This window comes from Chaetura pelagica, unplaced genomic scaffold (genome assembly GCF_000747805.2).
Source record: "Chaetura pelagica isolate M959 unplaced genomic scaffold, ChaPel_1.0 scaffold221, whole genome shotgun sequence".
Taxonomy (NCBI): domain Eukaryota; kingdom Metazoa; phylum Chordata; class Aves; order Apodiformes; family Apodidae; genus Chaetura; species Chaetura pelagica.
This window is the reverse complement of record NW_009952533.1, coordinates 12,506,450-12,518,821: the sequence shown is the minus strand read 5'-3', so window position 1 is coordinate 12,518,821 and position 12,372 is coordinate 12,506,450. Positions and strand designations below refer to the sequence as shown.

The window sequence follows — 12,372 nt, the reverse complement described above, 5'->3', positions numbered from 1 at the left end:
GGAAAATACTGCAAAGACAACTTGCAACTTGTACCTGAGAATTTATGTTTTTCCAAATGGGAAGCTATAAAACAGTTTTACCTATTGGATTTTTTTATATATAGATGGATTTCTAGAGACACTGGATTTTACATAAAATTCCATTCTGAGCATCCATGGATTTGGTAAAACTTCCCCAATATATGTCAGAAGGAGCTGACCAAGTCCCTAAGAGAACTAGGGAATTCTGTACCTGTCTTTTACTGCAATTTGAGCAGCCACTGGCTGAGTTACCATTTGAAAAATGCCACAGAACTTAATTTAAAAAATTTCCTCCTCCTTGACAGGCAATAACCACTTTGCAATAAACTTTTTTTTTTTTTTTAAACCTAATTTCTCTGTGATTATTCTCTTCCCTAAAGTGGGTTTTTATTACAAGCTGTCCAGGTTTGAGCCAAGGTCACTGCTTGGTTCTGAAGACTATTCTCCAGCAATAACTATAAACACTGAGCATTATCAGTCCTAGAAGTAGACTGGCTGAAAAACATGCTGTTAATTTCAGAAACTGCAGTTACTTAGAAGAGACTAAAAAGAAAATTCGTTCTCTCTTGGCTCAAACCAGGACACAAGGACAAGGTAATGAAGTCTTTCAGCAGTACAAAAATTGCACTTCTGTATCACAGAAATTAAACACTTCTCACTTATTTTTGTACTGCTGTAAATCAATCTTGAAGGTTCAAAATCTTTTCAAAGATTGTATTGCCTTGTTCATGGCAACCTGCCAAGGCCAAACACAGGACAGGGCAAGGAATAGGTCTGGATTTGTCCACGTTTTCATGTAATGCATGATTTGATAGATAACACTGCCTGGGAGTACCAAATTACAAAGGTAAGGCTATTTTGGAGCCTACAGCAAACAAGGCCACATTCCTGTGCATGTTGTAAACCCCTTGTACCTTGCCCCTAGGAAGACCCACAACCCTGTGTGAGACGATGGGGAAAGCAGAAATATGGTTAATAAGAACATACTGGGATTTTGAATTTCCACGCCCTTTTCTGCCCAACTTTGAATTTGTTGGAGGACTTCACTGCAAGCCTGCAAAGCCGTTACCAAAGGTATCCCAACTTTATTCTGCCATTGCTTGGTTGGCTTCGTTGCCCAGCAGAACAAAAACTATTTCCCTTCCTTATCAACCATGCAAGCCATGTCCTGAGAAAGCTCACTCTTAAAGAAGATGCTCTGCTGCAGGTCGAGAGCATGAAGCTATTTAGCAATCTGCCCAACCTGTGCAGACTGAGGGCTGGGTTTACAGCCTGCTGTTTTAAAGAGAACAACTGAGGTCAGCACGAGGGAATACAGTGTTTTTTTAAGGAAAAATAGGTGCTACCTCAGAGCAGTTACATGTAAGATACAATTCTATGATACAGACTTGCAGCCCATGGCAATACTGAAATACTTCATGCAAAAAGGCATTGAAAAGGGACAAATTCTTAGACAAAATGGAGCCAAGTCTTGCAGAAAAAGATGAGTGATAAACACTTTTTCTATTATTGCTTCGTTTAAGACATCATAAAGGAAGTAAAATACTCAGCATCTCCAACTTATGCTCTGCTGTGACTGGCAATATTCAAGTGGAATTTCAAGCTCCCAAATACTGCTGTTGGCAACATGACAAGCTCTGGTCTAGATTGTCACGCCTGTAGAAAGTCTTAGAGGAGGCAGGGTATTTTTAGTGCAAGTTGTCCATTAAAAGAAGCCTTCTAATTCTCTTCCCACTTTCCTGTAGTGGGGATTGAGTTGGGGGAAATAGATAACCATTCTCTTTTGGGCTATTTCTCCATTTCACATGACACTAACTAAAAAAAATAACAGGAAGACCTATTGGTCTAGTGTGTAGAAAATCTATTTAGCAACAGTTGCTGTATTTCAAGAAATAGAGAACTGGCTGACTAAAAAGGGACAGCAGTGACTCAATCAGTCTCTGATTAGGATGCTAGAAAACCTTGCTAGTTTTCAGTACTGTCCCTTCCTGCAAAGCTATGAAATGCAAAGTACTTGTTCCAGGAAAATCCAGAACCATGACTATGCTAGGGAGGGTGTCACAGGGCATGGCACTCTCACACTCACTGCCAAGATCTGTTCCTGCTGCTTGTGCTCTGATAGAGATGAGTCCTGAAACTGCTTGACTTGCTTTCAGAAAGACAAAGCTTCTGTCACCTGTCTCAACTTGTCCTGCTCCTTTTTTGGGAGAAACTGTCTATTTTGCACAGGGACAGATATATGTCTGTAATGCCCTTCTGTCAGCAGAGGTGCTCATACACCACAATCATCTCTTTAATAAGCTAAAAAGGTTATGCTCTCTGTTCACAGAAATTTGTGTAATCTGCAGTGGGTAATTACTCTCAACATGTTTTCTGCCTATCCTAGGAAATGGAAGAATTTGTTCAGAGCTCAGGGAAACATGGCATTGTGGTATTCTCTCTTGGGTCGATGATCTACAACCTAACTGATGAAAAAAGTAATGTGATTGCCAAAGCTCTCAGCCAGCTTCCACAAAAGGTGAATTTCCTTTCAAATCTAAATCAACTTGGCTGTTTTTTGTCACTCCTCTTTGCCTTCAGCGAGCCTTTTTTACATTTGGACTGGCCTGGTATTTATCTGCATCCCTGCCAGCTGTGCTGGGAAGCTGGGCTCTGCAGAGGCAGACTGTTGAGTCACCTCATGGGGAGTTCTGGCATTTCCCCTTCTCTGGATCAAATGACATGGAGTTGTGACCATAGGCCAAAATACAAAAACCATTCTATGTAATTTTTGTAGTAAGCACATACTTACTAATCAGAGTTAAACTGGAGCCAAAGCTATTTGAATGGCTGGGCAAAGGTACATGGGTTTGAGATAAAGCCCTACATTCCATGTAATATTACAGAAGGGCATGTCACATACACTATGTTTATCTCATTATTCCTTTGTTCAAGGTCCTCTGGCGGTACAAAGGAAAAAAACCAGAAACTCTGGGCTCCAACACCAGGATTTATGACTGGATACCCCAAAATGACCTGCTTGGTGAGATGATTCTATCTGGGATATATTGCACCACTGGAAAAACTTTTTCCTTCTTTGTTTTTCCACTAAAATGGCTTATTCAGGCAAAAAAACCCCAACAACAACCAATGTAACACTTCTGACTACAATTAGTATTGCAGTTTAAGCAGCAGAGATATACTCTTGGGGCCTTAATTTCCTAGCCTGCTTTTGACTTCAAGGTGAGTGGCTGTACAAGAATAATGGAAGATACAGCCGGGTTGTGAAGGGAGTGTTCAAGAAGGCAGCAACTTGTGCTTAGCTATAAAGATGGATCTCTACAGCAAAGCCTGAGTCTTACAGAGCTCAGTGGCAATTGTCCAGAAGGACTAAGAACCACCTGTAGGCAGGAGTAGATTAAATTAAATAGACATCTACTCTGGAGCTGGATCTGGTCTCTGCAGTTAACCTCCAAGGCTCATTCTTCAAAATGCTTGACCTAAGCAAGGTTGCAGCAGGGGGTTGTTGTGAACCTGACACCAAGTAAAAACTACAACTGCAGAAGGGCTGAAGTAACTCTGGAGTAGTCTGGAAGAACATGCTGATTCACACATTGCATTAAAATAAATATCAATGTGTGAAAGCTAAGTATCCAAGCTCTGATGCTGGTCAGGGCTGTTCCTTTCTCTAGCAGTACATTTGCTCAGGTAGTCTGCAGTGCTCCTGTCCCATGATTTCCTATCCCTGTCTTGATTTCAGTAAAGCATTTGACACCGTCTCCCACAGCATCCTTGTAGATAAGTTGATCAAGTATGTGTTTGGTGATCAGGTAGTGAGGTGGATCAGGAACTGGTTGAAAGGAAGGAGTCAGAGAGTTGTAGTCAATGGGGCAGAATCTGGTTGGAGGTGTGTGACTAGTGGAGTCCCTCAGGGGTCGGTACTGGGACCAGTGTTGTTCAACATCTTCATCAACGACCTGGATGAGGGTATAGAATGTACCCTCAGCAAGTTTGCTGATGACACTAAGCTGGGAGGAGTGGCTGACACACCAGAAGGCTGTGCTGCCATTCAGAGAGACTTAGACAGGCTGGAGAGTTGGACGGGGAGAAACATGATGAAGTTCAACAAGGGGAAGTGTAGAATTTTGCATTTGGGGAAGAAAAACACAATGTCCCAGTACAGGTTGGGGGCTGACCTGCTGGAGAGTAGTGTAGCTGAAAGAGACCTGGGGGTCCTGGTAGACAGGAGGATGACCATGAGCCAGCAATGTGCCCTTGTGGCCAAGAAGGCCAATGGCATCCTGGGGTGCATTAGAAAGGGTGTGGTTAGTCGGTCAAGAGAGGTTCTCCTCCCCCTCTATTCTGCATTGGTGAGGCCGCATCTGGAGTATTGTGTCCAGTTCTGGGCCTCTCAGTTCAAGAAGGACAGGGAACTGCTCGAAAGAGTCCAGCGCAAAGCCACAAAGATGATGAAGGGAGTGGAACATCTCCCTGATGAGGAAAGGCTAAGGGAGCTGGGCCTCTTTAGCTTGGAGAAAAGGAGACTGAGGGGTGACCTCATCAATGTTTACAAATATGTAAGGGGGGAGTGTCAGGGAGATGGAGTTAGGCTTTTCTCAGTGATGACCAGTGATAGGACAAGGGGTAATGGGTGCAAATTGGAGCATAGGAGGTTCAAGGTGAATATCCGAAGAAAGTGACAGAGCACTGGAACAGGCTGCCCAGGGAGGTTGTGGAGTCTCCTTCGCTGGAGACATTCAAAACCCACCTGGATGCATTCCTGTGATGTACTCTAGGTGACCCTGCTCTGGCAGGGGGGGTTGGACTAGATGATCTTTCGAGGTCCCTTCCAACCCCTAGGATTCTGATTCTATGAATGCCACAGCTGCTGTTACACATGGCTCTTCCTTGTTCCAGGCCATCCCTTGACAAAGGCCTTTATCACTCATGGTGGGACCAATGGGATCTATGAAGCTATCTACCATGGTGTCCCAATGGTTGGGATTCCCCTTTTTGCAGACCAGCATGACAACATTGCTCACATGAGGGCAAAGGGAGCTGCAGTTGAGTTGGATTTCAGCACACTGAAGACACAGGACCTAGTTGATGCACTGAATACAGTCATTAACAATTCCACGTGAGTTTTGTCCTTGCATTACAGTAGAATTAATTTATTAACATTTTGGGCTGCTGATCTGAGAAATTCTGCTGGCTCTTCTGAAGAGTTTGGGTATCAGATGAAAACCATCTTTCATTTTGGAGAATCAGCATTTCTCAGAAAGGAGAAATCAGTAATTTTATTTTTCTTATACTACATTTTATGATCCTTTTGAGAAAAATAGCTCTTGGAATGCCCAGAGCAGTTCCTGAGACAGTTCTCCGCCTCCTCTCTCTTCGTTGTTCTCTGCTAGTAGAAATCCTCTGGAGGCTCTGGCTGACAATTTTAGTTGTGTCCTGTCTACTCTGTCTGTAGCCACAATTCTTCCTCATACTCCTGAGTTACCAAGATTCTTAGGTTACTGTACCTATCAGTCAGAAATTAGAGTGCAAGGAAGCCTGGAAGCTGGGATCCCTTGCTAAGGATAAGGCAAAGGGATTGGAAAAAAGACAGGAGTCCTCAGTTTTTGGCAGTCCTGTGAAGGACAGGTATCCCTTCAAAAAAGAAATGGCAAATTCTTGAAGCACATGGACCAACATCGATGGAGATATTCTGTATGAGGGAATTAGTTGTGTTGAAGTTGATCTACAATAGCTTGGATGACAATCAGACATCTGAAGACTCAGATGTCTGGGGAGAAGACAGGCCATTCTCCACAACTCCCTGCCAACTTTCCTCTTAGTTTTCTTGCTGAGCATGATGTAATCCAGTATGGAATATCTCTTTGGTCAGTTGGGATCAGCTGCCTCAGCTGTATCCCTTCCCAACTCCTTGTGCACCCCCAGCCTACTCACTGGGAGTACCAATGTGAGAAAAAGCAGAAAAGCCCTTGATGGTGTAAGCACGGCTCAGCTATAAGGAAAACATCCCTCTATTATCAACACTATTTCTAGCACAAATCCAAAACACAACCCCTACTGGCTACTGTGAAGAAAACAAACTCTATCCCAGCCAAAGTCAGCACTACATTATATTGGAACAGAAAATGCCACAAATGTTTCCATGTTTTTTTGAAAGGAGACTCTGGAATAATTTTGAATACTATTTCTTTGCAAAAGACTGGCTTTCTCTTCATAGTCCAGTTTTATGCAGATAGCAGTAAATTGGGCCAGTTTCAAATATATTTAAAATGCAGAGCTGCCTACCCTTCTCAAGAGGACTGCCAGGTACTGAATGGTGTGTTTCAACAATGACTGAAATACCTCCTTCGTTTCTTCTTTTTTCCCCAGGTATAAGGAAAATGCTCTAAGGTTATCCAAGATACACCATGACCAGCCAGTTAAGCCTCTGGACAGAGCTGTCTTCTGGATTGAATTTGTCATGCGTCACAAAGGAGCAAAGCACTTGAGACCAGCTGCTCACAATCTCACCTGGTACCAGTACCACTGCCTGGATGTTCTGGCATTCTTGTTCACCTGTACAGCCATTACTATCTTCATTCTTGTCAAGTGTTGCTTATTTTTCTGTAGATGTGGCAGGGTTGCAAAGACGAAGAAAGAATAGATATCCTTTTCCCCTCCCTTTTTCTTATCCTAGGCTGATTCTGCAAGGCATTTATGCACATTCCTTGGTGAATAAAATTATTAGGATATGCTTTAAGCTGCATATATCATGAAGAATCCTGTTGAACTGAGTCATGCTAAAAAACTGTTGTGGTAGAGCTGCTTGCTTACAACCAGCAAAATCCTCTTGGCCTAAATAAGATTGAATTATAGTTGCTTTATTCCCTGTGACCCTGTTAGCTGATGACACATGGTCCCTAGAATGGTTAACTGTTCCCCTAACTTCCAAATTCATTTTGGTGTATTTCATAAATCCAGCCTTCAAGCCACACAGGCTTGATGATTCACAACCAAAATGCCTCTCCTGTCTAAATAGCTCTCTCTAGATTGGACAGTGAAGCTACAGTCATGGCCTCCCATCTGAATAGCCAAAATCCAGAAAAACTGAGAGCTGCAAGTGGCTGGTGAAGCTTGCACCATCACATTTTACAAATGCACTGACTACCTGGGGGCTGAGAGGAGATAAGAGTCCAGCAGAGAAATTACTTTTCTGAGAACCATTTCTCTTTTCCATTGAGTCTGAAGTCCTGCTGCACAGGCTATAATTTTAATTGCAACATTACAGGGGTGTAAAAACCTCTTGTCAGTAACTTACCCATCTTACCACTCACATGCCTTTGAACCATGCTGACAAATGCAGGAAAACCTGTGGAGTTGGAACTTCCAAAGCAGTAACATTAGATATAGGAACAGTGTAATAGTCACCTGCCTTGCCTGAAAAATTGAGATGGAAAATAATGTTGCCCTTGGCTTAGTTAAGAGCAGTAGTAAATGAAGCACTCCTGAAATAGCTCAAGGTGCACCTACTGATGAAAATCCACTAAAACGATGCTAGTCACAACTCCTGTCCTAGGTAAGGTTATTCCACTGCTGTGCAAGCTTACTCAAGAAAGAACCTGCCCCAACTTTAACTGATATTTGCTGTATTCCGGATGCTGCAGAATTGCTTTCAAACAGAACATGCTGAGAATACATTTGTTTACATAATAAAGCTTCCTACTTTATTAGATTGTCAATTGTTTCAAATCTCTTGATCCTACATTTACAAAAGCTCAAGTGAATTTTTTCATAACTGAAGAGGGGTTAGAACAAGACTACTACTTCTCATGGTAACCTCTGGCACACTGCTCCTGGTTTTGATAGGATCACATGCAGGAAAAAGCATTTTGGATTACGCTTTTTGAACAGAAAGTGGAACAGCAGGACATTCAGATCCCAGATCTGACAGGTTTTGCTGTAACTGTTCAGAGCTGTGTCCTCTAGGCAAGCTCCACCAAGCTTGATCACTAACAGGCCCCATCATTCAGCTTTTGCAAACAGATTTAGTGAGATTAGCAGTTTGGTTGCCAGAAGGCTAGCAAGCCTCCTAGCATACTGTGTAGGCACTGGTCAGATAGGGCAAACAAAGCACATGGGGCAACAGAAAAGCTTGGAAAAGTTAGCCAAAGAAAGCGCTCTGTGGTCACTTTAAGGAGATGCTTCTTCTCTGTAACTTACTCAGAGAAATTTGGCTTATTTAGTATTTAAATTAAGAAGTAAAAAAGAAGAAAACCAACACTTCCTCTTCATTCTAGAATCTGTACACAAACCAGAGAAAGACACCAAATACTCAGGATATTCTGTGATGCCCTCCTGTAATTAGACACAAGACACGTACTGAATCTGATACCTGATCTCACTCCAGTGCTCCCAGGCATACCTCTCAGCTCACAGCAAACTGTTCTGGGGAAACCAAAGGTATTGCTCAACTGCATGTACTGTTTAAAAGATCACAACATACTTGCATGTTCGAAGTCAGACTTTCTACTTGGCACATGCAGATGCCACTACAGCTGTGAAGATAAAATATACAGAGCCCAAATGATGCAGACCATAAAAATCACAGAACTAAAAATCCACGTGGTTCAACTGCCACACTGTGGTCAATCCTATATTGCAGCTGATTAAGAACAGCTACACCAATCGGCAGTGTGCACTTGGAGGTCTTAAAAGACATGCTACCATCTGGCTTTGTTACATGAGAAGACACCGAAATAAGGCTATCACAAAATCCACTGAGGCAGTGCTACTCATATATGGGTTGAGAACTAGGAAACTGCTGGAGAAACTGAACGATTATACTACAGGTTTTACTTTTCCTTTTTCAGTTTTACCATTGGAATTTAGAGTATTTCCTCTTAAAGAGGAATAACAAGTGATGCAGCAACCACTACAAAGACAACATGAGAGCCTAGATCTTGCAGGACTAAACACTCCTGGGAGACAGGTATGATTATGGCCAAGGACAGTTTCTCAATAGGTCAAAGATCATTTTATTAAGTTGAATGGAAAGGGCCTTAATAACTGATCAGCTGCAGGAGCTAGAAGTTCACTACTCTGGAGCGGAAACTGAAAAGCCATTAACTTTTATTTCAGCAGTCCTCTCCTGAGTTCCTAGATTTCACCCATCCCAAGAACCTTTAAACAATTAAATAAACGCTTTCCTAGAACCACCAGAACCAATCAAAGTTGGCAAGCTTAAAAGACCAAGAAACTCAACCTGGACTTTTAATCATTTCAATAGTTAACAATTTATTTTTATATAAAAAAAAATGTAGCAATGTAGAATACAGCAATATTTTCTGGTTCCACACACGCAGGTTGTGAACATTCCAAGCAATGTGTACATTTTGGAAGGAGACTCAACAAGAGAATTGACCAAAATGTTACTGAACACAGGAAGATTTTTAAAAAAGGTTAAAAATTAGATATCAACAGTGTCTTCTTAATATTGCTTCCATTACTGAAGACTGAAAATACACTTGACTTTACAGATAGGGTTAAAAAACAAGAAGGGGAGGAAAAAATTAAAAAGGCTGCTACAACACTGCCATACAGTCAAAAAAAGTCATACTTCAATATTTGCATACTTGATAGCAGCATTCTCCCACTGAACCATGTGAAACTACAGGAAGAAAACATCAAAGCAAAAAAAAAATATGGCAGTTATCCATCAGTATTCAAAAACCTAGAATGAAGTCACTAAGTAGATGAACACTCACTGAAAATTAATCAGTATCTACATTCTGAGCTGTTTCCCATTCTGCTCCATTAGAAACACGAAGTTGAGTGTCAGATTTGCGCATTTTATTTTTGGCCAATTTGAGTTTTTCCAGTTCACAGTTCACTGCATGCTTGGAATAGAGAGGGTCATTATAAATCCTTCTACACAATGAACTTTTAAGTAGACAGCTGAAAATAAAATGTACTACTTGTAAACACACAAAAAAATACAAGCTTTTTTTCGATTCAAGTGAGCAATGGTTCCAGATAAGATTATCTTCGGTATCTACCTCTTTCACCTCTCTCTCTGTCCCGGTCACAAATCCTCTCCCTCTCCCTTTCCCGATCACGGCCTCTGTCACGTTCTCTGTCTCTTCTGTTGTCTCTCGGTCGGTCCCGCTCCCGGTCCCTCTCCCGAGGCCTGCTTCTCCGACCGCTGACAACCGCTTGTGTGCGGCGAAGAAAGTCATCTACTCTCATGTCGTAATCATGCTGGGATGAAATTACAGCTCTGTTTATTTTCTTTCCCAGATTAAAATCCCCTCCCTTACCCATAAATTGGCCGTAACTCTTGGGAAAGCCCAGTGTTAAATAAAATGATGTCCAACATTTATAAGCACAGGTTTCTTCTTTCACCATCAGGGCAGCACCATGCCTGGGCTTCCCCTGAGCAGAAGCTGCGGTTCATATGCCAGGATACCAGCAAGTGACCTGGGAGTTAAGCAGCCTTCAAAGCCAGCTAACACACTGGTTAACAACCTGCCCTGTTTTTTGATGTGCCCATAATAAGTTATAAACCACACATTTCTCTGCTAATAAAGTAATCCATTGTGTATGAGTATGAGCAATGTCACAAGCATGTCCTTATAACTGGGCTTCAGCACCACAAGTTTTAGCACTAAGACAGCTGGAAACTATTTTAAGGACACACCTCAGTTAAAGAGTGTGTTCTAAGAATTTTGCACTTCTACATCATCTGGGATAGTGAGGCTTTTCAAAGGTGCTGGAAGTCTCCAGTAAATCACAATCCTTCCAAGGTAAACTAATACAGGTCTTAAAACTGTAGTTTATCAGATTCAACAAATCTCAGGTTAGGCTACATCTGTACCCCAAATTCCTACCCTGGCCTGCAGAGTCATGTCCCCCCCTCTGTCTCTGTGGACACTTACTACTCGTTTGTCCCTGTATCTTGCTTCATGTGGCACAGGATGATGTCCTGAGTATGGAGGGTGAGCTTGAGGTGGAGGTGCATGGTGCTGATAGTAAGGGTGGTGTGGTGGCTGCTCCATACCTGGATAGGGTGGCTACAAGAAAGTTACAGGAAGTTTGTTGAATGCTTCAAAATAAAGGAATGCACACAACGCTGAGTACTGGGAATTAAGAGCAGAGGTTACTTTCACTCATGGAATACATGACATCTAAACGTATCCAATCACAGCCTCTGAACTGAATGGCAGACTATTCTTGAATTAAGTCTGCACACTTTACTACCTCTCTGCCATTGCTTTTTTAGAAGTTTGGCCAACGCCCTCTCCACACCTCAAACATGCCTTCTTTCCATACCTGCCTCAAAACGATACTGTTCCTAACACTTCTGCTACTTCAATGTGGTGGTTTTTTGGTTTAGATTTTTTCTTCATTATTTTAATCTGTGCCTATAGAATGTGAATTTTGCTCAAACCAGTGAGCTCTTACAGAACCAAATCTTTTCAGTGTCACTCCTTAAGAATATATTCCTAATTTGAATTAACAAACTTACTTCGCAAGACAAGTTATTTGACAAACAGGTAGCAGATTACTGTTTAACATTACATCTCTTAGCTGTTCTCTTCCATTTCTTCAATCAGCAAGGTCTTTCTTTCTCATATTACCAAAGCATCTTCACTTGTATTGTCATCTCAAAGGTAGTAGGTAGAATTGCTCGATTTTAGGATAACTACTTGGACAGCATGCAGAATGGGGAAGCAGGGAATAAAAAAAACAGGCATTTCTGGAGGCTTAGCTGTGTTTGAAAAACCATTTTCCTCCCAGTCTGATAACTTCATTCACTTCCTTCAGTTACAACAAACCGGAGTTGGTGTGCCAGTTGAGAAAAATGAGAGGCTATAGTAGCATCTCTCCATCTGGTGCTGCCTTTTACTCATCCACAGTATACACAAGAGCCAAAAGACTCATTACAGTGACTCAAAATCAGGGCCCTTAGGGCCAGAAATACTAAATATAACCAAATTAACTAGTTATAACGACTACTCCTCCTGACACTCATGTATATGCTCATCTGACTGGGAAAAAAGTGCATTTCAGTGGAGGCTGCAATACAGCAAGACTTATTTTTATTAGTGCAAAATACATTCTGCTAATTTCCTGCATGCCTCACTTGCCAAAAGCAAGCTACTGTGCAACAGTAGAGCATGCCAACCCATTCCATGAGCCTCTGCAGCAAGTCCACCTCTTTGATGCATTCACTGTTTGAGAGAAAGTCAATTACTATAAATATTGAGTGGAATACAAAATTTCATTACACCCTTTTGTGTACGCTAAAGGAGGGTTCTGCTGTTTATTTCCTCAGAGCTTTTAGTTTCTTGTAGGTTAAAAACAAGCCAAATTTCT

General features: G+C 41.8%; 2 protein-coding genes across 4 annotated transcripts in view; one reads left to right on the top strand and one right to left on the bottom strand.

The window, feature by feature from the left end:
- LOC104398804 (UDP-glucuronosyltransferase 2A2-like) overlaps positions 1-6,674 on the top strand; it is a 12,840-nt gene extending 6,166 nt beyond the window's left edge. For both annotated transcript variants that reach the window (XM_010008959.1, XM_010008960.1), the window contains exons 2-6: positions 947-1,095; positions 2,408-2,539; positions 2,956-3,043; positions 4,918-5,137; positions 6,388-6,674. In XM_010008959.1, coding sequence (XP_010007261.1) covers positions 947-1,095; positions 2,408-2,539; positions 2,956-3,043; positions 4,918-5,137; positions 6,388-6,661 — 863 coding nt within the window. In that variant the 3' untranslated portion in view covers positions 6,662-6,674. The remainder of the gene's footprint in view (positions 1-946; positions 1,096-2,407; positions 2,540-2,955; positions 3,044-4,917; positions 5,138-6,387) is intronic.
- A 2,600-nt stretch (positions 6,675-9,274) lies between these two features.
- Positions 9,275-12,372, bottom strand: part of YTHDC1 (YTH domain containing 1) — a 19,346-nt gene continuing 16,248 nt past the window's right edge. Inside the window, exons 16-18 of one of the 2 annotated variants that reach the window (XM_010008957.1) lie at positions 10,932-11,066; positions 10,053-10,254; positions 9,275-9,664 (exon numbers count right to left, since the gene is read on the bottom strand). In XM_010008957.1, coding sequence (XP_010007259.1) covers positions 9,615-9,664; positions 10,053-10,254; positions 10,932-11,066 — 387 coding nt within the window. In that variant the 3' untranslated portion in view covers positions 9,275-9,614. Of the gene's footprint in view, positions 9,665-9,733; positions 10,255-10,931; positions 11,067-12,372 lie in introns of those variants that run through there. The other variant, XM_010008958.1, reaches the window with a different exon arrangement.